The sequence below is a fragment of the Brassica napus genome, unplaced genomic scaffold (genome assembly GCF_020379485.1).
Source record: "Brassica napus cultivar Da-Ae unplaced genomic scaffold, Da-Ae ScsIHWf_955;HRSCAF=1350, whole genome shotgun sequence".
Taxonomy (NCBI): Eukaryota; Viridiplantae; Streptophyta; class Magnoliopsida; order Brassicales; family Brassicaceae; genus Brassica; species Brassica napus.
In genome coordinates, this window is record NW_026016989.1 from 18,948 (window position 1) to 40,986 (window position 22,039).

Below are 22,039 nucleotides of genomic sequence, written 5' to 3' on the forward strand. Positions count from 1 at the left end.
GAAGCAAACATGGACCCGTAAATATATTTGGAGTATACACACAAATGGGCCCTAGATATATTTGAAGTATACACACAAATGGGCTTTTTACTGGGCCATACAAAAGAAGAATCCCAGAAAACTACATTTTACACTATCGAACTCCCAACAGATATCCAAGACTTTACCAACTCGCATTTGGTTGATGATCTCAACGTCAAACATGCCCAGCGCTAGACAGTTTTCATCACTGCTTCCCCATTAAATCCTTAACAAATTTAAGTGTGAGTAGCTGCCTGGAACAAAAGAACACGGGTAGGATTAGAAAACGCCATTGTTTGTTGGCACTAAACAGTCACGTTGAGACGTACATACCTGATTAAAATGCTTCCCTTGTATATATTTATACACAAAAATCATTATTCTTCTATGTTCTATTCTATGAAGGAAACTCCATGAATGAGTGCTGAGGAATCCCTCTCCTTCTAAAACATCCTACGCGCAAGAGAGGCTGTGAAGTGAAGGGGGAGCTAGTATTTGATAAGAGCAGGGAGTGATGCATGCAGTTCTGACAAGCACTGGAACATCCAGTTCAGTAACTGTTCTCTTGGTAGCTCCAGCAAAAGTTCCGCCTGCACATATCCCATGTAAAGCCCCACAGTTTAGTTCATTGGAATAGATTACACAAATTCATGCACATGTCCATACTACTACTAATTCACTCCTACAGTACCATTATTTGATCTCCTTCATATATCAAGGAGCTTCGGTAAACGTCACAAGTCATGGAATCTGTGATCAGCTTGAACACCTTCTTACTCATATTTGTTTTCATCACAACCATCTTCCCTGATGCATAAATTCTGTTTACTCCAAGATCAGCCGCCATTCGTCTCACATACAGCTTCTTCAAAATGATCTCCATGGAGTAAGGTTCTTTCCCATATTGGCGACGTAAGTTCTCTGTGAATTGCATGAGACTCCACATATCTTTCTCAGCTGCTTTTTCAGCTTCATTGATGATCTCCATCGGATTTTCCAGGTAATTTACATACTCGGACGGCAGCCGAGGATTTATATTTATGTCAATCTGGAATACAGAGAAGATAAAAAGAATTAGAAGCCCGTTAACTGCCACAGTTCGAGGCATAACAAGTGCATTGAAGATTGAACTTCTCCCCTTACTCGTGCACAAACAACAGACACTGGAAATATCCTGATCTTGTGTCACTTCTTTTTAATCTAAATTATTTAACCGTTCTTACAAGTTCAAAATAGCAACTACCTTCACCAGATTGTATGGAACCGAAAAAATACGGAGTTCCTCCACCTAGAAACAACCAAAAAAATTGACTCATAAATCAATAACCAAGCCTAGTTAAAAACAAAAAACAAAAAAACAAAATGCTCATCAGTGTCATGATCAGACAGAAATATGTGGAAGGAGGCCTTAGTCAAAAAGTACCTTGGATAGACTCTCAAAAAGCATTTCAAAGAAGAGATCGATGCCGACATTTCCAACATCTCCTGTCTGCTGTTCACCAAAAATTGTCCCAAAGCCTCTTATACCCATGTCTTTCTCCGCAAGTTGGAAACCTTGTCCAAGCTCGCGACACTCTTCAAGAGCACTAAGCCTTTCCTGCACAGTTAGCTTGTACATTACATACCAGTCTGCAAAGGGAATAGAACAAATAAAATCACCCCCAATACCAGTGCTTGATCAGAGAGCAGTGATTTATCAGGATAAAACAGGTAGGCATGAGCTTCTTTATCAGCCCGGCCAACCCTTCCACGCAACTGTTGACAACAACCAAGAGAAGATATCTAAGAAGCTCTTTTCCAGGCTAACTGCAATAGCAATGTTTAAGAAATAACTTTGGCACCTGGTACAACTGAGCGAGCCCAAATTGTTGAACATCCTGGATGATTATGGTATTTGCATTTTGAATATCAAGTCCGCTTTCAACAATATTAGTGCATATGAGGATTTTGATCTTTCCTTGCGCAAATCTCTCCATGGTTTCCTCTAGTTGTTTTGAGTATTGCTGTGAATACATCAGCGTAGCAGGATAATCAAAGATACGGCAACATCATTTCTTAGGAGAATTTTCCATTAAATGTGATATATGTTATGAATGAGGAGCACCCAAATGTCGAGTACTGCAACAAAAGGCCATAACATACCTTCCCATGTGCCATAGCAATGTCGATATCTGGAAATGCTTCTTCAAGAAAATCCATCACTTCCTCTAGTCCTGATAAGGAAAATGAAAGTGGTAAAGCGATAATGGAAAAATGTATGGTCAAAAAGTTTTCTGATACTACTTGTGTCTAAGTTGACCAAGACCAGAGGTGGTCATACTAAGAGATACTAATATAGAGAAAGAAAACCGCTTATGGTGCATTTAACCTTTAATTCGAGGCAAGACATAGAAAACTTGGCCACCACGATTCAGTTCATTTTTTATTGCTTTGATAACCTTTTCCTTACGGAACGATGAAAGATGGGTTTTTATTGGAATCCTCTCCGGTGGAGGTGTGGAGATTAAACTAAAACAAGGGAGCAAGAAAGGGGGCATTAGTCTCTCATCATATTCTATCAGTTAGCTTATTAATGGAAACACAACCTGGCATCCCGGAATCCAGTCAAAGCTAAGTATAACGTCCTTGGTATAGGTGTTGCGGAGAGGGTAAGCACATCCACTGACGTTTTGAAAGATGCAATCTTTTCTTTCTGCTTGACCCCAAATCTCTGTAAAGTAAAAAGAGAGATTCCATTAAACAATCCAAGAATCTTACAGAGACCATCTAATATTTTTCAAGGAATTAGAACACAACCTACCTGTTCCTCATCGACGACAAGAAGGCCTAGATTGCTGTACACAACACGGCTTCCGAGAAGGGAGTGAGTACCTACAATGATATTGAGATGACCGTGTTTTATCATTTCCAGATACGCCTCCTTCTCTGCTTTGGTCTGCACAATGTCGAACATGTGACTGTGGTAAATCGCTCGTTTTGCTAGGCAAAAAAAAAAAGTAAACAGTGGTGTGAATGAATACCTGAAACCGACTTAAAAGACCGACTTTGATTTGGGGATACAAGGAAAACCGCTGAGAGATGACATCGTAATGTTGCTTGGCCAAAACAATAGTGGGTGCTAAAACCATAGCTTGTTTGCCAGCGGAGACCACACAAAAGATGGCACGTAGAGCAACCTCAGTTTTACCAAATCCAACGTCTCCACATATCAATCGGTCCATAGGTGTTTCCCTCTCAGTCAAATCCTTGTCAACATCAAGGAAAGCCTGCAAGGTAGAAGAAGTGAGGTTCAGGGGAAGGAGGAATATGAACAAGTAAAGAGAAAGCAGGAAGCAAAGACCTGCTGCTGGTCAGGTGTAGCGTTATAAGGAAATTGAGCAGTGAAATCAGCCATGACGGGGTTTTTGGGATAAGGAAATCTCTTCTGTCTAAGCCTATGAAGATAGAGCTCCATCAAGTCAACAACCATTTTCTGAATAGCGACTTTTCCTTTGGTCTTTCTTCTCTCCCAAACACTAGTGTCGCTCAGCCGACTTAAAGTCCGAGGCCGTTTGGACTCATTAGGACTGAAACAGAAGAAAATTATGGTATGGGCATCAACATAGAACAAGAGACCAAGAGAGGGAGGAAGAGAGTCAAAAAAAACGTTACAGGTTGTATCGGTAGAGGAGACGGGAGGCCTGCTTGAGCGGAAGCTTGGCCATGCCGTCAGCATACTCAATAAAGACATATTCAAGGGGCTCAGAAGAATCCTTGGGGACATCCAACTTAATACCAACAAAACGACCAATGCCAACCTTCTTGTGCACCACATAATCACCGGAAAGGAGAGTGTAAGGGTCAACCTTGTAGCTGAAACCACCGTCTGAGCCTGGCCTTACTCCTTTGAGCTTCTGCAGACCCCTCTCTTGTTGTTCCTTCACCATCTGAATGTACTTTTCGGCCTCCTTAGAGTCCATGGCCGGCCTAGCAGTCTCTCTCTTTCCCAGGTCCCGCCGAATCCTCTCGTTGAGGATGGAGATTGAATCGCTTTCAGCTAACTCATGCTTCTCTCTCCACCTGGTCGCTGTAGTAGGTTTTGCGGCAGTTGCGGAGAGAGAGGAAACAGCGACTAGTGGAAGAGATGATGATGATGAGTTTCGGGGCAAGGAGGAGCGTCTGAGAGGAGAGAAGAACCTCCGGAAGGAGCGTAGGTTGGAAACGAGGGGTGTGGTGGTAATCGAGTCCGGATTTGGGAGGAGCAAGGATGTCATCGTTAACCTCCTCAGAGCAGAGGTTTAGAAACAGGAAGAGGATAATGCAGAGCGAGCCAGAGAGAGAGCTTAAGATTGGTTCACACAGCGTCACGTTTTCTTTTGGAAACTGGTGGGGTCCACGTTGGGGCGAGAGAGAAACTTCATGCCGTCTAATTCCAATACAATATATTTTTTAAAGAATTTTTTCAAATACAATACAATACAATACTAGAATACAAATACATCAAGTTCAGTGTAGTGTGTGAAACATAAGGAGTATATAAATAATAAGCATACACCACGAATGTTGCATCATCGGTGAAGATGCTACTACACTACTAGACCTGCATTCTTTTATTTGGCTCAATCAAACATAGTAGACCATGCCAACTTCAATGAGGCTGATGTGAGGTATGTTGAGTGCTACCGCTGGCCCTCTGCAGTTCTTCCTCAGAAACGAGTATCCTATATCAATTGTCTGCTTCTTCAGCCACGACGATGATTTCCTTGCTTTCACATACGAATGTCCCATTACATATGCAACCCCTGCCTCTTTCGCCCCTATCAGATCCATTAGCTCTTCCCTCACCGACCCCTCCATCCCACGACTTGCCTGCGTTAACCCGAACCTCACACGCCTTCTCCTCACTTGCCCCCCCTGCTGATACTCTTCCTCGTACACTGATCGCAAACTCTGCAAGGTCATAGATTTACTGCTTTGTCTCCCCGTCTCATCATACTCCTCTACCTCTGAAACCGTCAGGATAGAGTTTGAGAGACTAGTCTTGTGGCTACTTAACACGGCCATTCTCCCATCATATGACTGGGACTCGGAAGCCGAGGATTGGAGGTCCCCTGCTTCCATTTGGATGAACTCCGCTATGCTCTGTATCAACTGATTCTCAAAGTCCCCGTCCTCCCGTTGAATGTCTTTGTACCCATACCTCACTATGCACCTGTACATACGATAAGGCTTTGGGCAAACACGGCCAACGAGGAAGCGTTCTTCAGGAAGTACATGCGGCACTGGCACTGATTTCACACAAACAAACACCACAACTTTATGGAATGCCGGGATGTTGGTGACAAAGTGTGAGAAAATTGCAGGAACTCCAGTTGCAAGTTCTGAGTATACAAGTCCTATTCCGGGCACACGGACGATACCAAGACTAGGTCCTAGTCCCAGCAACCACTTCAGTGAAACTTTGTTATGAAGATCAAAGCTGTATTTCCTGCGACTACCATAGTGCCACACATACATAGCGGTCATAAATATGAAAGCGAGCACCAAAGATACCCAACCACCCTGTGGAAGTTTCATGAGCGCCGCTGAGAGATAGGCACCTTCGATTATCCATAGCGTTCCTAGGAACAAAGCCGCCAGAAAACAACTCTTCCCCCACACCACGACTATGACAAGAGCCATGAGAAACGTTGTGATGAACATTACCATCATGCAGGCGAGTCCTGTTAGTAACGAGAAAATCACCATCAGGTCCTGGAGAGGGAAAAAAAAAAAATAGACTCCAGTGAATAGAAAGTCTACCGTAGGCATTTCCAATCAAAGTTGTGTCCCGGAAACCTATAGTTATTGCAAGAGTCAGGATCATCAGGATCCAGTTGATCTCCGGGATGTACATCTGTCCATGTTTTGAAGTATGGACTACTTTGACTCGTGGGAAGCATCCAAGAGCATGGCATTGTTTGATTATTGAAAATGTGGCGGTTATCACAGCCTGACTGCCAACGATGGCTGCAAGTGTAGCAATAACAAATACAGGCCAGAAAACAGGATCTGCATAAAGGACCAACAATATCATATAAAGGTTCGCATTACGTAAATGAAACAAGTGAATTTCAAAAACTGGTGTGCGAGTAAACAAACCTGGGACTGAACTGTAAAAACTGTTGGGAATAGACCCGAGGTTCTTTGATAAGAAAGCTGCCTGGCCCATGTATTGTACAACCAGACATGGGTACACAAGGAAGGCGAAAGCAAGCTGCACAGAACAAAAAGAAGTAAAAATGTAACAAACAAGGCTGCGAAACCAGCATGGACATATGTTGAAGGATGACTAGCAAGGCTGATAACTGATGTACAGCACTCAGACATGGAACCTCCACTTACTCTGATTGAGACCGAGCTGAAATGGCCAAGATTTGAAAACATAGCTTCAGTACCTGATGAGACAGTGATAATCACTTTAGTGAACCAGCTCATAAGACCATTCCCAAGTTAGAAAATACATGATTCAGAAGAAAAGAAATATATTATGGTTATGTCTTGATCCAGAACCGAAGTACCTGTTACAGAAAGAAGAACCCCACCAAGAGAAATCCAGCCATCTTGACCAGTCACTCTGAAAAATTTGATGATATAAAGCGGCGAAATTGCATAAATTATCTTCGGATTCCAGTGTATGATGTTGTAAAAACCGATGAAGAGGATTGAAATAAGCCAGATGATCACAATTGGTGCAAACATAAAAGCCACCCTGTGAGTACCAGAGTGTTGGAAAGCAAACAATCCAACTAGTATGACACAGGCAAGAAGCAGAAGTTCGCCTGCAGTGGTTAAAGAGAAAACGTTCATACTCCAAAACAAAACACCGAACCAAAAAGAAAGTCCAAAAGATGTAATCGAACAATTGATACAAGAACATGGTGGAAGCAATAAGCATCATATACCGTCAGTTGATTTCTTCTCTGTAGCTTGTAAACCTGACATGGAAGACAGAACTGCAAGAAAGCATAGGAGCCATTTATAGTCCCGGTCCAAAAATAGAAAAATAAATAAGACTAGTCTCGGAGAAGGAGGTTTGCGCTGAAAGAAGTGAAGGATAACAGCTCCAGCTCCAACTCCGAATGTAAAATAAAGGAATACTTTACCAGATATTGCTGGAGTCAAAACCCCGTTTCCTATGACCATAGCAGCAGCAGAAAGTACAAGAAGCAGCAACACAGTCCTCAGCCTTTTGTGCTTCTCAAAGATTCTTTTAAAGGGGGAGGAAGTTGCAGTATCAGTGGAGGGATCAGACTTGTAAGTTGAGAGCTCTTCGTCAGCAGCTTGCTGGTTAGGAAGTAAGCTAAGCTTAGCATGCCTACAAAGCAGCGAATAGAGAGCAAATGTTCCGCCTGGAGAGAGCGAAAAGAAAACACTGTTAAAAAGGCAGAAGAGGAAAGAAGTTAGGAATGAAAAAAAAAGAGAGTGAACCTTGTCCATTATCATGGGCATTGAGTAATACAAGAAGGTACTTGAGAAGGGGAATAAGCGTGAGGGTCCAGAAAATCAAAGAGAAGACACCAAATACGGCTTCCTCGTTGTGGTGCTGCTTGTGCAACTTGCCGATAAATGTGTTAGGAAACACATAGAGAGGAGACGTACAAAGGTCACCGTAGACAACACCAAAGCTCTGGTAGGCCAAAATCAAATTCCTCGCCCATGAAAGCTGAATGGAGGAGGAGTTAACAATTCAGTAAGCCGGAAAACAGATAAAACAAGAAACAAAGTGGCGAGAAGAGCCTAGAAATATATTAGCATATAGGTATGCTTGGTTTGAACTAGGTTGTACTAGCAAGCATAAACTGTTAATTTATGTTCGTGGTCGATTGAGATAGCATGAACTGTACAAGTGAAGGGAACTAACCTGAGAAGGATTCCTAGGCGGAGAGACTCCAGAATACTCCATAGCTTTTGTCTGAAAGAAGAATCTCAGAGAATCAGGTTCGATCTCTCCTTCCTACCTTATCTATTTAGACAGCCGATGACTTCTAATTATTTTACTTTATCATAGAGATAGCAAATTAATTTTAGAATCTAATCATTTTTCCTTGGGAAGTGAAACAGTGAACAAAACAAAATATTGGGAGATTAATGTGGTTTTAGATTATTTACCGTATATTGATTGATTGGGTTTGTGCGGAAGCACGCACACAAAGGCAATTTTTTCACTTGCCATCACAAGTAGCTTTCCCACTCCATTTATGAATCAAGTTTGTTATTCTTCGTCTCTTCTTTCTAGATGCCGCACTGCCTTTCCTTCAACCAAGCCTCTCCCGGCGACGACCCTCTTCCTCATCCATCATCATCTCTAGGTAATACCCCGCTTCTTCTTTTTTTTTTTTAATAATTCCGCAGGCACACCACCTGTTTGTTGAAATGCCTAAACGAGTTTCGTCTTTGGCTGGCTTTGTACAAACAGACAGCCTGCCCTCAAACAATGCATCCAATCCGTCGCCTACCTTTAATCTCAGCCGCGAGCTGGCTCACGCTTTTCAGACCCCATCCTACCACGACATACGTTCACTGGTTCACGTGGTTGACCCCCCTGCTCATCTTCCCATCCAACCCGACATCAATGATCGGACAGAGCTGCTTCTCTCTCAAGTTCTTCAACCAAACAATGAATGCGTCCAAGAAGCTCTTAGCCACGCCAAGCCTACTACACTCACCCATCTCGTCTCCACTTACTTTCAACACAGCGAAAGTGCCACACGCCTTTGCTTGAATCTTTACCAAAGCGTACACACCGCTCGCCACCTCTACACACCCCTCTTTGACCTCTTCCACATCCTCCCCGTTGATTCCCACGCCATTGACGAATCCCTCTGTAACTTGGCATTCGACCTCTTCCTCAAGCTCGACACTTTTGAAAACCCTTTCTCGTCTCCTGAATCTCACAGCTTCCGAGACACTCAACTATGCTTCTCCCAGCTGAAGCACAAACTGGACACCCGTCTCCGTAAGTCTAGGTCACGGGTCCGCCTCATCCACCATGCCACAGCTGGTTCTGCCCTCCCCTTATATCTTGGTTGCTGCTGCTTCTGCCTCTCATGCACTACCCTACCCTTGTTGTTTGCAGGTCCCCTGTGCAGTCCTTACCTCCCTCACAGTTTCAAGAAGAAGGAGTTGACTAACATTTCTCAGCTCAATGCTGCTGCCAAGGGTACTTTTGTGCTCAACAAAGATCTCGACACCATTGACCGTCTTGTCTCCCGCCTGCACACGGGGATTGAATACGACAAGCTTTTCATTCGGCTTGGATTGGAGAGGGGGAGGGACGTTTATTCAGTTCAGGAGATTTTGAAACAGCTTCGCAAGACTCACCTTAACCTCACCCATCAACTCAAGGATCTTGAGGATCATATTTGCCTTTGGTTCACCAACGTTAACAAAGCTAGATCGTTGCTCCTTCAAGAGATCCATCTTTCCCGAATATAAGCTCCCCAACTCTCTCTCTCTCTCTCTCTCTCTCTATCAGTTTTCCGTGCTTGTAAGTTGGTCATGGTATTCTTTAGAGTTTAGAGGGAACAAAAATATTGCCAGCAAAATTAATCAAGATTTCATGGTAGGCTGCTTTTTTTTTGGAAAATCATAATATCATATACATATCTGGATAATAAGACGAGCTACATCAGTGTTTTTCTTTTGCTTAAGTACATATGCATTTTTTTCAATCTGATGAAGTAAATGTTTATTGTCTTAATTGACAGTAGGTCTTTATCGTGAGATTAGTTGCACTTGTTTGGAATGCAATCTATTTGTTGAGGTTATTTAGGATTCATTACTCGACCCACTTGTCTTTGGTTCTTACAGTAACCTGAACTTGTGGAGGTTGCCAAAAGTGAATATATACACAGACGTTATGCTATCTGTAGCTGGGAATAGAGACTTTCTTTGGTCTGCCTTAACAATAGTTTTATATTGGATGACATCACCATATCAGACATTCAAGAAGGGTGACGCCCTGTTTAGACAAGCTTCTCCGTGATGGTCTCTATGATCTTGTTGGCTCTGCTTCAGCACCTTGCAGTAGTATCATCGAATGGTATCCTGGGTAACGAACCCCTAACTTATGGGCTGTGTCGCCCACATCAAAGTTATTACCAAAGCCTTTTAATTAGTAGAGGATTTGGATTTGGAGGATAATAATATGCGTTGGAATATTCCGAAAGATTAGAAACTAGGAAAGGAAAGGTGTCAACATCTATCGACTGCAAGGAACCGGGAAAGAGAGAGTCGAATATCCAAAAGGGATAATTTGACTGTTATTAGGAACGAAGCCGAATGATGACGTGGTGATCCTCAGGAATATTCCAAGATCCCATCTTCATCTTCCTTCTTTTATATCATATATATATATATATATTAACCCCTCACCCAAAGTCCATCTCTGAACCCATCCAACAAATCTGCTCCCTAGCTCCTCTTTTGATCTCTATACATAAATAAAAATGTCTCTGAAAGCAATTCATGTAACGGAAGTGCCTAGCCTCGACAACTTCCATGAGAATCCCTCCCTCTGCGCTTCTCGTTTCTCGCCTGGTGGTCTAAGCTCTTTCAAGATCCCAAAGTTTCTGGTTGTGGGACATAGAGGTCACGGCATGAACATGTTGCAGTCGCCTGATCCAAGGTTCTCTGCCTTCAAGGAAAACTCCATCCTCTCCTTCAATGCCGCTTCAAAACTCCCTCTCGACTTTATCGAATTCGATGTTCAGGTTTCTTTCTTTCCTTCCCATGTTTTGTTCTGTGTCGGCTCGCTACTTTTTTTTTTTTAGCTCCACGTGATAGCCGGCCATAGCACGTGGAAGTTTTTATTCGTTGACTTTTTTTTGTTCTGGAAAGTGAAAATAAAAATTACTTTTTGATCAAACACACAGGTCACCAGAGATGGCTGCCCAGTCATTTTCCACGACGACTTCATCTACTCTGAAGATAACGTAAGACGCCCTTTTAGTAATTAGTAGCTTTGGATTGTTGATGTCCTGAGATTATAACAAGAAATATAATGAATGGAACAGGGAGTGGTCTACGAGAAGAGGGTCACGGAGGTTAGCTCGTCCGAGTTCATGTCCTACGGGAAACAGAGGGAAACAGAGAAGATCGGGAAGCCATTGCTGAGGAAGACGAAGGAAGGAAAGATCCTCAAGTGGTGCGTCCAACAAGACGACTCTCTCTGTACTCTCCAGGAGGCTTTTGAGAAAGTTGAGCCCAAGCTGGGTTTCAACATCGAGCTCAAGCTTGACGACAACCTTGTCTATTCCTCCGACCACCTCTCCCGTCTTCTCCTCCCGATCTTGCAGGTACTAATACTTGACTGTGAATGTCATTAGGTTGGTTTGGCTTCAATTGCCTACTCACTGGGGTTTGCAAACGAATGTGACAGGTGGTGTGTGATTATGGAAAAGACAGACCCATCATCTTCTCCAGCTTTCACCCTGATGCTGCCCTCCTCGCCAGGAAGTTGCAGAGCATCTACCCTGTAAGTAGCCTTCATCTTTGTTTGATCCAAAAAGCTTAGAAACTTTCCACTCAACTTATGTGCCTTGGGATGGAAAAAAAAAACAGGTATTCTTCTTGACAAACGGAGGTACAGAGATGTACTACGACGTGAGAAGGAATTCACTGGAGGAAGCAATCAAAGTATGTGTAGAGGGAGGCCTCCAAGGGATTGTCTCGGAGGTGAAGGGTGTTTTCAGGAACCCAGCTGCCGTCAACAGGATAAAAGAATCCAAACTCTCTCTGATGACATACGGGAAGCTCAACAACGTAGCCGAGGCGGTGTATATGCAGCATTTGATGGGAATAGAAGGAGTCATAGTGGATCATGTGGAAGAGATGACAGAGGCTGTGAGGGAGATGATGAAGCCATCCAATAGAGATGCTCATGATACTAAGCCAAAGCCAAACTTCTCTGAGAGAGAGCTCTCCTTTCTTCTCAAGCTCATTCCTGAGTTGATTCAACACTGAACTCTTAACTCAGTTAGTTACATATTAGGGATATGTTGTTTTCCCAAAAACTTGGGTATATGAGAAATCTGACGATGTATGTGAGCCCAAATGTTATAGATTGATATCAGTACTACCATCACCGAATTACACTTTTGATTGATAAATCTAATTGTGTAAATATGTTCAAAAGGGAAAAGTGGGGACTTGGGTGAGGAGACCGTGCTTCAGGTGATAGTGGAGACGAGGCAAGAGAGGTCTGTAAGGATCTTCCTCCCTTCTCTGCTTCACAAACTCTATGCATCTCTCAATCTCCTTCTTCACCTCGGCGTACACTTCCTTTGCCTTCTCTCTGTCCCTTAATTCTTCCTCTCCCGTCTCTATCTCTTTCCCAAAGTAGTAATAGTATCTCCCAGGACACTTGGGTATCACTCCTGGCATGTGGAAATCTTGGTTACCCTCTTCTCCTTCTACGCTTCCCCTTTGAAACACACCACACATGGCATACGTCACACACCAACAACACCCATTTTTACAATAAATTAAAATTACCAACGTACGCTGCTCTCTAATTCACATTACCTCACCTCCGGGCCTTCCGCTGTCACTCTTTTTAGCACTTCTCTAACAATCGGAACTTTTATCTGGTCATTGTAGTCCACAACTACCTGCATTCGTCACACCAGCTATATATTATTGCACATGGTTGGGCACTAAAATGTGATGTGCTTACTTTTAAGAAATCATCTTCTCCAACCCCACAAAAGGGAACTATTTTGGCTCCAAATTTGGCTGCCGCTCTCACAAACTCCGGTTTCTCTGGCCACATCAGCTTGTATTCTTCTCCCTGTTATTGACTAAATTGTGATGACTTGTTTTCACCACTACAACAAACGATAGCAGCAATACAACACAATGATGACATCTTGAAACTATCCTCAGATGTCCAAAGTATCTGCTTTCATTTATGTGACTCAATGAGTGGAAAACTAGTCACCTTGCGGTGTAGAGCTTCGCGTATGCCTCCTGGAAACAACAGAATATGGGATTTTGCAGACAAGAGATTATGAAGGTGGGTGGCTGAGATGGGCACCGACCCCATCATTCTGAGTGTGTCGTAACCAGACACATCAGGTAACAATCCATCTCTCATTCTTGTAAACATCATCGGATGCACAAGAGGCCGCAAATTGATGTTCCTCTCGTGAACAAATTGACCTGGGAGTGATATTTTGTCACTCGCCAGTAGCATATGATTTCCCACTAGTAGTACAGGTCCTTCCGATGGTATTCCCCCAAGCCCCCTCACCACTTTCCCATCTACTGTAGTCGACAGAAACACAGGGCCCATGATCACCTCAAGGAGCCTATCTCGTTACAAACAGAAAAAAGCAAAGATTAAGTCATGCAAGAAATTTTAAGACATTATATATGTATGTGTAGGTAGGAACCTGTTGACGCCATAACATTTGTTAAATTCAGAGAAGGTTGGTGGGATGAAGTCGGAGATGTAATCCTGATGACGCCCACGCCGGTAAAAAGAAGTGGCCTTAATGATACTGACCAGATCAATGCCGTCCTCCTGTCATATCCAACAGCAAAAGGAGATGTTCACGAAGCATTTTATGAGTGAGATAATATTCAGTATTTGGCCATTGTATTCGAATGAAAGCAGCAGAGCATACAAGAAAAAGGCAATGACCGTTGTCTTTGAAGGAACGGACTTCACATTTAGGCAGTTTTTTGCGAAGTCGTTTGCCTTCACATGTACTGGGTAATATATGGTCATTTCCGCTGTGGTTGGCAAACAAGTTAGCTCAACGTACTTGATATACTCTGGTGTAAATTCCAACGAATATTAGAGGGAACAGATATTACAAACCTGGATAGAATTAGAGTCTGAGCTTGTACTAGATGAAGATGGGCATTGGCAAAAAGAGAAGCGGAATCAAGCAACTTGAGCTTCCACAAAAGTGTTTCTCTCCCAAATGTATCAGCCAGGATCTGCATAGGCAGCAGATTGTTAACCATTTTGACAAGATTGGGAAACGAACGAACGACCATAAAATGAGTTTTTCACCTACAGATGTGAATGTCGATGCTGTCACCAAATCTTGATAAATGTTTGCAGCTGTTTCGTTCTCCGGAAGTCCCCTGACCCAGTGAGCAATCATTCTTTTTAAAGGGCCACCTTGAAATTACAGTAGAACTTAAAAACCATGTCTTAACTCACATGTTAACATGAATCAAAGTATACACTTGAACCAAATTTTGAAGGGAAGGGCTCATTTGTTTCCAAAATATGTGAAGGGATAAATTTAAGAAAACCTGGAATCAAGCTTAAGACAGAAGGAAAAGCAAGATCAAGTTGGTGAGGCAAGAGTTTGAGCAGGGGAGGAAGATGTTGCAGCGAAGAGTTTCCAAATGAGGTAGCTGCAAATGCAATAGAAGAGATGGTGAGACTACTTTTCAAGGTCAGAAAGTCAGTTGAGTATATAATGCAGCCAGCCACTAAAGTCATACGCATTAACAGTAGGCATAAAACCATGTAAGGAAATGTATGAGGTCAAACAGAAACAGACAGCGAGTAGAGTGAGATTGACAAATGAAAGGAAGGCTAAGATAGGTCACCTGGATTAGAAAGAATCAAGAGAAGATCAAAATGAGGATTGCAGGCAGCAACGGCAAGTGCAATGCAGGCACCGAGAGATTCTCCAACAAGATAAATGGGTTTACCAGGTGACCGCTGACTTTCAGATTTGACAGTTGTTTCGACCATGCGGACAAGATCTAAAGCATTCAGTAAGTGTAAGAGAAAGAGAAAGAGAAACTAACTATCATCACCAAAAAATAATGTAGAGAGAAAGCAATACCTGGGAATGCAGTACGATTACTGGGTGGAATGTGAAGGCACCAGATATCAAACATCCTTGGAAAAAGCAAAGCACAATTAACCTAATTGAGAAATCCAAAAAGAAGAATCGATAGAAAGAAGGGGGGGCTCACTGTCCAAGTTTGTGGTGCTGTCTCATTAGGCCGAGTCCAATTCCGTCGATACCTACACCACTAGTAGTCAGTCATCGTAATGCTTTCTGAATCGGAGCTAAAAGCAACTGCACATTTTCCCTCGACTAACCAGGTAGGAAGAGAAGGAGCGGGGCGCGGTCACATCGAGCCTTGCTTTCGAGGGGAGAGAACCAGCGAGAGGGGCTGTTTTCTTCGGGTCTGATGAAATCCCTAGCCGCCTCGAGGTAGTCCCTGAAGCTCTTAGCCGACCGCTGCTCCGAGCTAAAAGCGTTGACAGAAACGGAGACTCGGGGTAGGGCTACTCCTCCAACAGAAAGCTTGTGCTTCTCTCCGATGCGTAGGCCGACGGCAGATAGCACATGTAATCCAGTGGCCGCCATGGGAAGAAGAAGAAGAAGAAGAAGCTAGTCTCCATTTGTACCACCAACACACTCTTTTCTTTTTTCCTTTCTGTTTTCCAGGAGGCGTAACGAAGATCTCATGACTCAACGGTCTCTCCATCTCTTACGGCCACACGCACGTGCGCCAAGGCCTAATATGAGTGATGCGATGCAGCAGGCCATTAGGCCCAATTAATAATACTCTAGTGGGCTTGTTTTGTTAAATTCTAATCATAATAAATAAACATGCAATTTATCTGACCCAACAAAACAAAAGGGAAATTTAATGGACCCTTCCAGGCCCAACCCTTCTGTAAAGGGCTCTTCTCCTAAACCCTTTGTGTGTCTCGATCTCGCTCTATTCCCTTGTCACCGCCGCCGTCGCTTCCGGTGAGTCATCTCACTCTCTTTCTCTCTCTTGCGCAGATGCAAATAGCTGCAGACTTTCTATATTGATTAAGTTTTTAAAGGATGAATGTGCCTTTCTGTATTGATTTTAGGATCGTAGTTCTGAAGAAACTTATTCCTGCTGCAGAATAACGATGGCCACTCAAGCTGCCTCATTCAGTGGCAACCTAAAGGTAACAAACAAACAAACAAAGAGCTTACTTCTTCCATAAATTTCAGTTTCAGGAGAGGCCTTCTTTCTTGTTTATTAGTTACATTTCGTTTATACTTCATTCATATGCAACCAAGTTGATCAAAATAGGACCTTTGGCTATGCATTGATCTTGAATATTTTGCCAGAAAGCTGTGGCGGGTATAAAGCGTATCAATCTCGACGGTCTTCGTTGGCGAGTTTTTGATGCCAAAGGCCAGGTCTCGTTATTGTGTTAAAACATTAATTACAGGGCTTCCCCTAATACTAGGATCTCATTTCTCATTTTCATACATTAGGTTCTGGGTAGACTAGCATCTCAGATATCAACTGTGCTTCAAGCCAAAGATAAGCCTACTTATTGTCCCAACCGTGATGATGGGGATATTTGCATTGTTCTCAATGCTAAGGATATCGGCATCACTGGAAGAAAGCTCACTGACAAGTTCTACCGCTGGCATACTGGGCAAGTTCCCACCCACCCACTCTTACCTTCTTTTTTTCCCTATATATATATATATCTTCTTCAGCTGCTTGCAAGATAGGGATTGATCATGATTTTTATTTTATTTAGCTACTATCTCCTCCCAGTTTCTTCCTTCTAGTTAAATATTAATCCCTCTTTGTTTCTTTACAGGTACGTTGGACACCTGAAAGAACGCAGTCTGAAAGATCAGATGGCCAAAGACCCCACCGAGGTCATCCGCAAGGCTGTCTGGCGCATGCTTCCAACTAACAATTTGCGTGATGTGAGTACTACACTCTCTAATATTGTGTCTGAAACGTTTTACTAGTTCCCTGTCTCTTTCTTTTCTTAAATACTGTAGAATCCCTCATGAGTCAGCGTTTGAGATCCTTTGTTTTTTCTTACCTTTTTCTTTGGTGGGATAACATTTCGATACATTATCATTTCTCAGCTTGTCTGTTTGGTTATTTGTTGCTAGTCTCTGTTCCTAGATAAATTAGCTTGCAATGTTCAGGATTTGTTCCTTGCCAACAACAATGTGCTGAGTTTTTTTCATGTGGGTTTGTTTTTATAGGACAGAGATCGGAAGCTGAGGATATTTGAAGGCAGTGAGCATCCTTTTGGGGACAAGCCACTCGAGCCATTCGTGATGCCTCCTCGTACAGTGAGAGAGATGCGACCGCGCGCAAGGCGAGCAATGATCCGTGCCCAGAAGAAGGCAGAGCAGGCAGAAAATGGTGGAGCAGAGGTAAAGAAAGGCAAGAAGAGGGCTCCTTCTCAAGTGTAACTGCCTAGAAGAAAAGCTTCACACATGTGATTCAGTCTTTTATTTAAGCAACGATCATAATGCAGGCGTGGTGGATAACGTTTTTTCTGTTTGTTGAGTGCCAGACAATAGACACGGTCCTACCATGAAGCAAAACCCGTTCTTCCTTATACATGCATGGTCTCGTTTCTGGTTCAACTGTTAGGCATGTGGGAAACGCATCAATTACGTGAAATTTACGAAAGGACAAAGATTTCATAAGAGTGGCGATAATAAACATAAACATGAACATACATGTTTCTCTTTTCTTCTCCAACAAGACAAAAACACGTCTAGTCCTAAGAAGAATACACACACAGAAGAACGAATACAGAGATGAATATGGCTACAACTTCATCTTGGAAACAACATTTCCTCTGTTTATATCCCCTATCTATCTTGGTTGTTTTTAGTTTAACTTTCTATCTTTGTAAAACATGTGCCATTCTTGGAGCACTGCTGCCTGAAGCAGCCATGTGCTCTGTGTTCTTCTGCTGTCAGCTTAGATAAGTGAATATTTTTGAGGAATGTAGTAGAATTAAGCATTTATGAAAGATAGAGGGATCTGTCTTGGTCTTTGTAGGCTCTCTTACACTAGCAAAAAGAGATCGTGTGATTTGATTATAAATACAAAAGTTTCATTGATTCTATATAAATGAATTTCTTAAAGTGCTAAGACCATGCGCAATGGTGAGACTCATTGGAGTCTTTATCACAAGGGCATTTTGGATTAATCTTAAATATTTGGATTTTTTTTTTTTTTTTTTAAAAATGATCATTCACGGGCCGCCACATAGTCAATGGGACCCGTGAACAGTGTAAGGATCAATCCTTACCAAAGGATTTTAAGGATTCTTTTTGGCACAAATTCTAAGAAAGTGGGCTCCACACCTTCTAAGGATTCCTTTAAGAGCTCCCATTGTGGATGCTCTAATATCCTAGTCTTGTAATAAGCCAAACTATAGGAAATTCAAACCCCCAATTTGTTGACAACAGGAGACATAAAATTAGAAATAATGTCACGACCACATGTTACGTGTTCGGTATAGAACAGTTATGTACTCATCATCTATACGTAAAACGTAACAATAACAAAATAAAAAAATGTGGATCATTCACAACTCGGAGCCTACCCTGTCCACACTCTTCCTTCCCCTCTCAACCTGATGGGAGTGGTCAATGCTCTTCCGAGTTTTGTCATGGCAGTCAAGGCTTCTCCTGGACCGATCCAGATGGTGGTGATCAAAAGATATCCTGAGCTTGCTGCTGCTCTTCTTCCACTGACTCTTTGGCGGAAGCGGCTTACGCTCTGTGCTCTGCCTCGGCTTCTCTCTCCTGTCCACACTCCTCCTCCGAGTAGGTCCATCATCTCTCACGCCGCCGCTGCTGCTGCTGCTGCTCCGGGAAGGTAACCTCTCTACTGTTGTGATGAATTGCTTGAGGTGTCTCATGTATTCAGGGTATTGTTCAAGATCACAGTGGTTCCCTCCTTCCACCCAAAGCGGCTCATACTTGTCTTTGCACAGTTCCCATAGTTGTTTCCCATGACAACAGTCCACTATTTCATCCGAAGTTCCCTGCATGCATCACATTTATTCGTATAAATATTTCTATTTAATTAGCTCAAAAGCCAAAATGTATCTCAAAAGCCTAAGTCTATCTAACTAACTAACACTTACATGAATGATGAGAACAGGGCAATCGACATATGGGATTTTGTCGATATTCTGCATAAAAACACACACACATGTGGAGAGTGGGACAAATTAATGAAGAAATGAAAGTTATTCTTTCGAGTTACCTTGTAGATGTCGAACCAGTAGGTTTTCTTAACGGCATACATTACTCTTAAACCGGAGAGGATTGGGCTGTGGAGTACGACGGCTCTCAATAGAGGGAACCGGGAAGCAAGATGTAATGTGGGACCGCTCCCTACAGACTGGCCGTAGAAGATAACATCTTCCTGTTTAGAGCCGTAGGTTTCTTCAAGACACTTATAAACAGCTTCGATATCAGCATACGTGTTATGCTCACTCGGCTTCAATCATAAGAAGAAACAACTGTTTAGTCCTAAATGAAATAATAATAATCCAATCACTTGAGGTTGATGGTGGTAAGAGGACCAAACCTTTCCAGTTGATTGTCCATACCCGGAGTAATCGTATCTGCAAAACAAGAAAGCAAATCATGATTGAACTAAATAATATGGGAAGCAATATATTATATCATCTCCAATGCAAAACTCATTCCAACGTTAAACTGCATTTTTTTTTTTTAAATGGAGTGTGGTTTTGCTCTAATCCTACTCCATCTTGAAATGAAAATAAATTAATGAACAAACAAAAAATACAATACTCCTTTTACGGAGTAAATCAATATTTTACTCCATTATGGAGTAAAAACTGAAGTGCAGTTAGTTTATTTTATGTTTCAAACTCCATTTTGAAAGGTAAAAGATGAAGTGGAGTTAAAGATGATCTAACTGATTTGAAGCAGAGCTATATGAAATCTTAGTCCACCATTTAAACAACATTTTTCTGTTTTTCACACACAAGAAAAACATAACCAACAAATAATCTTATAAAGAATAAAACATGGTCTCTCAGTTGTCTAGGGAATAATCAAAAACCAAATCAATAGAAACAGAAAGATTATATACTCATTTAAATAAATATATATATCATCAAGAACCAATCAAACAAAAGTAAAAAAGGGTGTGTGTGTAAGAATTTAAAGGTTCAAAAGAAAGAAAGAAAGAAAGATATACCCCATGAGATTAACCTTGAGATGGATGCCAAGCTCGATGAAGAGCTCATACATCTGTCCCAGATCGGTGGCGTTTCCATGCGAGTAGAGCAGCGTCGAGGTGGCCATCGGGTGCCTCACGTACATGGCCATTATCTCCGTGCCTCTTCGGGTCTGAAGCTTGTGGATTTCCACGTTTTCTCGGTGTGGGAATGGGGCGAGAAGCAACAGTCCCGTTAGCTCGTCCGTGACCACCTTGTAAGACGGCGGACTCGGCGGGAAGAAGGCGAACTTCGCCGCCACCGAAGATGTCACCCCTCCCATCTCCTTTCTTCCTTCCTCGCTGGTCCTGTATCTACGCAAATAGCATTCCCGTGTGATGCTTTTTCTTCCTTTTCTTGGGAAGAGATAGAGAGAGAGAGACGGATACTGCTAGTATTCAGCTATAACAAGTGGCTTTTTACTAGTTTGTTTACATTTTTCTATGTTTCTTTTCATGATTCCAAGGCTAAAAATATGCAAAAGATGAAAACTACTTTCGACAAGGTAATGTGACTATGTCCATCTAGCTTGTGTAGGGGTTAGGTTTGGGCAACGTATCTTCTTTGTGATTTACTTTATTTCAATATCTACCAACACTCTTGCTTGAAATTTCACAAAGAGTATAAGTAAGAACCCCCAAAAAAAAACTATATGACTTTTGATCTGAAAGTTTAATCCCCTAAATCATGAATAGACTTTTAAATATATAGATGTTGAGCTGATATTAAATAGCAGTGTCAAGTAGGTGTATGTATTATCCACAGCTGATAGAAGTAGACAGTCTATTATTAAAAAAAAGAAAATCCCTCCAAGCAAAAGGATTTACACTAATAATTCAAACTGTTTTGCTAAGACATAACTAGGTGGACAATAGCATGTGGGAGGGGATGAGGAGAGTTGGTAATTTCATAAAACCATGTGTTATGAGACACTTGTGTTCATTTGACATTTACTTAACCGTTTTGCCTTGATTTGGACTAAACTTATGGAAGTCTTGAAAGAAGAAAGTTTATGGGTTTGTGAATCTATGACTAACAACTCTGCAAATAGCCCAAACAATACCGATTATTTATAAACAAATACGCTTCCTTTATTGCAAATTAAAATATATATATTTCAGTTTAATAAATGGACCACACTAGAGGATATGATTGATATGGCTCAAAACAAGGAATATAAAACATCATATTGACGACATGCGGGGCACACTGAAATGCTGTAATTTAATGCACAAGAAAATGAGATATCAACTACCCCAACACAAAAAAAAAACATTTACAAGAGATAACACAATACTGTATATGAAAAATGTACTTGTACTAAGAGCAACATTATCGCCGTATGATAGGCCCGTCTCTTAGCATTATTGGGTCAAAAAAATAAATGAAAATCCAGTTAAAACATTGCAAACGGGCCTTAACTAAGGGACATCCGGCTTCGTCCTTAAGTCAACGTGGCGGAATATGATTGGGAGATGATATCAAAGTCGCGAAACTCGTACTGCGGTCGGCTCTGCTCTCTTTCATTTCGTCTGAAACCCTAGCTTGAGACGGCGAGAGGATTCATCCCCTATACGAAAATCGAAAGTTCACTCCACATCAAAATCCTCCAAATCGAAACTCACTCCACATCGAAATCGAAAGCCACATCTCCAATTCACCAAACCGAAAGCCAAACCTCACTCCACATCGAAATCCCGCAAATCAAAAGCTCTCGAATTTCCCAAACCGAAAGCCAAAGCTCAGTCCACTTCGAAATCCCGCAAATTGAAAGCTCAGTCCACATCGAAATCTACATTTTTGGGTTTTTTTTTTGTTTTTTTTTTCTACTTTGTAATTTTCTAATGTTTTCAATTTAAATGTTATATGTTTTATTTTAAACTTATCTTTTATTTGTCATTAGTTATTAAAATAAATAATTAATTTATTAAGAGACATTAAAAAATCATACCAATAATCTACATTTTTCGGTTTGTCCCTTACATTTGTTTC

The 22,039-nt window shown here is 41.9% G+C and overlaps 7 protein-coding genes across 13 annotated transcripts; 3 read left to right on the forward strand and 4 right to left on the reverse strand.

Moving 5' to 3' along the window:
* Window position 1: 1 nt before the first annotated feature.
* LOC106436512 (ATP-dependent DNA helicase At3g02060, chloroplastic) lies at window positions 2-4,340 on the reverse strand. 2 transcript variants are annotated; one of them, XM_022713692.2, is made up of 14 exons: window positions 3,673-4,340; window positions 3,362-3,587; window positions 3,042-3,287; window positions 2,822-2,956; window positions 2,607-2,731; window positions 2,390-2,529; window positions 2,164-2,234; window positions 1,863-2,024; window positions 1,690-1,776; window positions 1,445-1,618; window positions 1,265-1,309; window positions 713-1,069; window positions 355-611; window positions 2-275 (listed from the first exon to the last, which is right to left on the reverse strand). In XM_022713692.2, the coding sequence occupies exons 1-13, from the start codon at window positions 4,272-4,274 to the stop codon at window positions 510-512; spliced, it is 2,472 nt and encodes an 823-aa protein (XP_022569413.2). In that variant the 5' UTR covers window positions 4,275-4,340; the 3' UTR covers window positions 2-275; window positions 355-509. The 2 variants fall into 2 exon arrangements, with proteins under 2 accessions (XP_022569413.2, XP_048631583.1); XM_048775626.1 differs by lacking the exon at window positions 1,265-1,309.
* Window positions 4,341-4,420: 80 nt separating this feature from the next.
* LOC106393697 (potassium transporter 4) lies at window positions 4,421-8,101 on the reverse strand. The gene is made up of 9 exons (XM_013834375.3): window positions 7,904-8,101; window positions 7,471-7,705; window positions 7,146-7,391; window positions 6,945-6,995; window positions 6,561-6,821; window positions 6,385-6,437; window positions 6,142-6,256; window positions 5,803-6,051; window positions 4,421-5,723 (listed from the first exon to the last, which is right to left on the reverse strand). Exons 1-9 carry the CDS (start codon window positions 7,943-7,945, stop codon window positions 4,624-4,626), a joined length of 2,352 nt encoding a protein of 783 aa, XP_013689829.1. The 5' UTR covers window positions 7,946-8,101; the 3' UTR covers window positions 4,421-4,623.
* Window positions 7,764-9,692, forward strand: LOC106393743 (UPF0496 protein At3g19330). Its single transcript, XM_013834415.3, has 4 exons — window positions 7,764-7,980; window positions 8,279-8,351; window positions 8,459-9,043; window positions 9,119-9,692. Exons 2-4 carry the CDS (start codon window positions 8,279-8,281, stop codon window positions 9,475-9,477), a joined length of 1,017 nt encoding a protein of 338 aa, XP_013689869.1. The 5' UTR covers window positions 7,764-7,980; the 3' UTR covers window positions 9,478-9,692.
* A 149-nt stretch (window positions 9,693-9,841) lies between these two features.
* On the forward strand, window positions 9,842-12,121 carry LOC106393734 (glycerophosphodiester phosphodiesterase GDPD1, chloroplastic). Its single transcript, XM_013834408.3, has 5 exons — window positions 9,842-10,754; window positions 10,917-10,976; window positions 11,058-11,339; window positions 11,423-11,518; window positions 11,605-12,121. Exons 1-5 carry the CDS (start codon window positions 10,491-10,493, stop codon window positions 12,004-12,006), a joined length of 1,104 nt encoding a protein of 367 aa, XP_013689862.2. The 5' UTR covers window positions 9,842-10,490; the 3' UTR covers window positions 12,007-12,121.
* Window positions 12,088-15,483, reverse strand: LOC106393706 (phytyl ester synthase 2, chloroplastic). Of its 5 annotated transcripts, none has more exons than XM_013834381.3 (13): window positions 15,122-15,477; window positions 14,992-15,043; window positions 14,859-14,914; window positions 14,617-14,775; window positions 14,314-14,418; window positions 14,070-14,176; window positions 13,868-13,989; window positions 13,671-13,779; window positions 13,437-13,567; window positions 12,983-13,352; window positions 12,719-12,832; window positions 12,568-12,653; window positions 12,088-12,466 (listed from the first exon to the last, which is right to left on the reverse strand). In XM_013834381.3, exons 1-13 carry the CDS (start codon window positions 15,390-15,392, stop codon window positions 12,172-12,174), a joined length of 1,977 nt encoding a protein of 658 aa, XP_013689835.1. In that variant the 5' UTR covers window positions 15,393-15,477; the 3' UTR covers window positions 12,088-12,171. The 5 variants fall into 5 exon arrangements, 4 of the variants coding, with proteins under 4 accessions (XP_013689835.1, XP_022569539.1, XP_013689839.1 ...); XM_013834385.3 differs by having other exon boundaries at window positions 12,152-12,466; window positions 12,573-12,653; window positions 15,122-15,481; XR_007337985.1 differs by having other exon boundaries at window positions 12,329-12,466; window positions 12,568-12,671; window positions 15,122-15,482.
* A 180-nt stretch (window positions 15,484-15,663) lies between these two features.
* LOC106393681 (50S ribosomal protein L13-like) lies at window positions 15,664-17,420 on the forward strand. Of its 2 annotated transcripts, none has more exons than XM_013834361.3 (6): window positions 15,664-15,782; window positions 15,928-15,973; window positions 16,140-16,211; window positions 16,290-16,456; window positions 16,628-16,739; window positions 17,031-17,420. In XM_013834361.3, the coding sequence occupies exons 1-6, from the start codon at window positions 15,679-15,681 to the stop codon at window positions 17,241-17,243; spliced, it is 714 nt and encodes a 237-aa protein (XP_013689815.2). In that variant the 5' UTR covers window positions 15,664-15,678; the 3' UTR covers window positions 17,244-17,420. The 2 variants fall into 2 exon arrangements, with proteins under 2 accessions (XP_013689815.2, XP_048631593.1); XM_048775636.1 differs by having other exon boundaries at window positions 15,706-15,782; window positions 15,893-15,973.
* An 823-nt stretch (window positions 17,421-18,243) lies between these two features.
* LOC106420572 (alpha/beta hydrolase domain-containing protein 17C-like) lies at window positions 18,244-20,723 on the reverse strand. Its single transcript, XM_048775629.1, has 5 exons — window positions 20,029-20,723; window positions 19,390-19,426; window positions 19,063-19,299; window positions 18,941-18,988; window positions 18,244-18,838 (listed from the first exon to the last, which is right to left on the reverse strand). The coding sequence occupies exons 1-5, from the start codon at window positions 20,328-20,330 to the stop codon at window positions 18,377-18,379; spliced, it is 1,086 nt and encodes a 361-aa protein (XP_048631586.1). The 5' UTR covers window positions 20,331-20,723; the 3' UTR covers window positions 18,244-18,376.
* Between the last annotated feature and the right edge of the window lie 1,316 nt (window positions 20,724-22,039).

What these genes read in the sequence shown, in the direction of transcription:
- LOC106436512 (XM_022713692.2), bottom strand. Translation starts at nt 4,274, where the DNA reads ATGACATCCTTGCTCCTCCCAAATCCGGACTCGATTACCACCACACCC. An exon ending in GTCTTTTAAGTCGGTTTCAG is followed by an intron (nt 2,957 to 3,041) that starts GTATTCATTCAC and finishes GACATTGTGCAG; the next exon opens with ACCAAAGCAGAGAAGGAGGC. An exon ending in TGTCTTGCCTCGAATTAAAG is followed by an intron (nt 2,235 to 2,389) that starts GTTAAATGCACC and finishes TTTCCTTATCAG; the next exon opens with GACTAGAGGAAGTGATGGAT.
- LOC106393697 (XM_013834375.3), bottom strand. Translation starts at nt 7,945, where the DNA reads ATGGAGTATTCTGGAGTCTCTCCGCCTAGGAATCCTTCTCAG. An exon ending in TGCCCATGATAATGGACAAG is followed by an intron (nt 7,392 to 7,470) that starts GTTCACTCTCTT and finishes CGCTCTCTCCAG; the next exon opens with GCGGAACATTTGCTCTCTAT. An exon ending in TTTTTACAGTTCAGTCCCAG is followed by an intron (nt 6,052 to 6,141) that starts GTTTGTTTACTC and finishes TCCTTTATGCAG; the next exon opens with ATCCTGTTTTCTGGCCTGTA.
- LOC106393743 (XM_013834415.3), top strand. Translation starts at nt 8,279, where the DNA reads ATGCCGCACTGCCTTTCCTTCAACCAAGCCTCTCCCGGCGACGACCCT. An exon ending in TCATCCATCATCATCTCTAG is followed by an intron (nt 8,352 to 8,458) that starts GTAATACCCCGC and finishes TTGTACAAACAG; the next exon opens with ACAGCCTGCCCTCAAACAAT. An exon ending in CATCCACCATGCCACAGCTG is followed by an intron (nt 9,044 to 9,118) that starts GTTCTGCCCTCC and finishes TGTTGTTTGCAG; the next exon opens with GTCCCCTGTGCAGTCCTTAC.
- LOC106393734 (XM_013834408.3), top strand. Translation starts at nt 10,491, where the DNA reads ATGTCTCTGAAAGCAATTCATGTAACGGAAGTGCCTAGCCTCGACAAC. An exon ending in TTATCGAATTCGATGTTCAG is followed by an intron (nt 10,755 to 10,916) that starts GTTTCTTTCTTT and finishes TCAAACACACAG; the next exon opens with GTCACCAGAGATGGCTGCCC. An exon ending in AGTTGCAGAGCATCTACCCT is followed by an intron (nt 11,519 to 11,604) that starts GTAAGTAGCCTT and finishes AAAAAAAAACAG; the next exon opens with GTATTCTTCTTGACAAACGG.
- LOC106393706 (XM_013834381.3), bottom strand. Translation starts at nt 15,392, where the DNA reads ATGGCGGCCACTGGATTACATGTGCTATCTGCCGTCGGCCTACGCATC. An exon ending in CAGCATCGACATTCACATCT is followed by an intron (nt 13,990 to 14,069) that starts GTAGGTGAAAAA and finishes CTGCCTATGCAG; the next exon opens with ATCCTGGCTGATACATTTGG. An exon ending in CAGACTCTAATTCTATCCAG is followed by an intron (nt 13,780 to 13,867) that starts GTTTGTAATATC and finishes TGCCAACCACAG; the next exon opens with CGGAAATGACCATATATTAC.
- LOC106393681 (XM_013834361.3), top strand. Translation starts at nt 15,679, where the DNA reads ATGGACCCTTCCAGGCCCAACCCTTCTGTAAAGGGCTCTTCTCCTAAA. An exon ending in CACCGCCGCCGTCGCTTCCG is followed by an intron (nt 15,783 to 15,927) that starts GTGAGTCATCTC and finishes TTCCTGCTGCAG; the next exon opens with AATAACGATGGCCACTCAAG. An exon ending in TTTTTGATGCCAAAGGCCAG is followed by an intron (nt 16,212 to 16,289) that starts GTCTCGTTATTG and finishes TTCATACATTAG; the next exon opens with GTTCTGGGTAGACTAGCATC.
- LOC106420572 (XM_048775629.1), bottom strand. Translation starts at nt 20,330, where the DNA reads ATGGGAGGGGTGACATCTTCGGTGGCGGCGAAGTTCGCCTTCTTCCCG. An exon ending in CTCAAGGTTAATCTCATGGG is followed by an intron (nt 19,427 to 20,028) that starts GTATATCTTTCT and finishes CTTGTTTTGCAG; the next exon opens with ATACGATTACTCCGGGTATG. An exon ending in ACTGGTTCGACATCTACAAG is followed by an intron (nt 18,989 to 19,062) that starts GTAACTCGAAAG and finishes GTTTTTATGCAG; the next exon opens with AATATCGACAAAATCCCATA.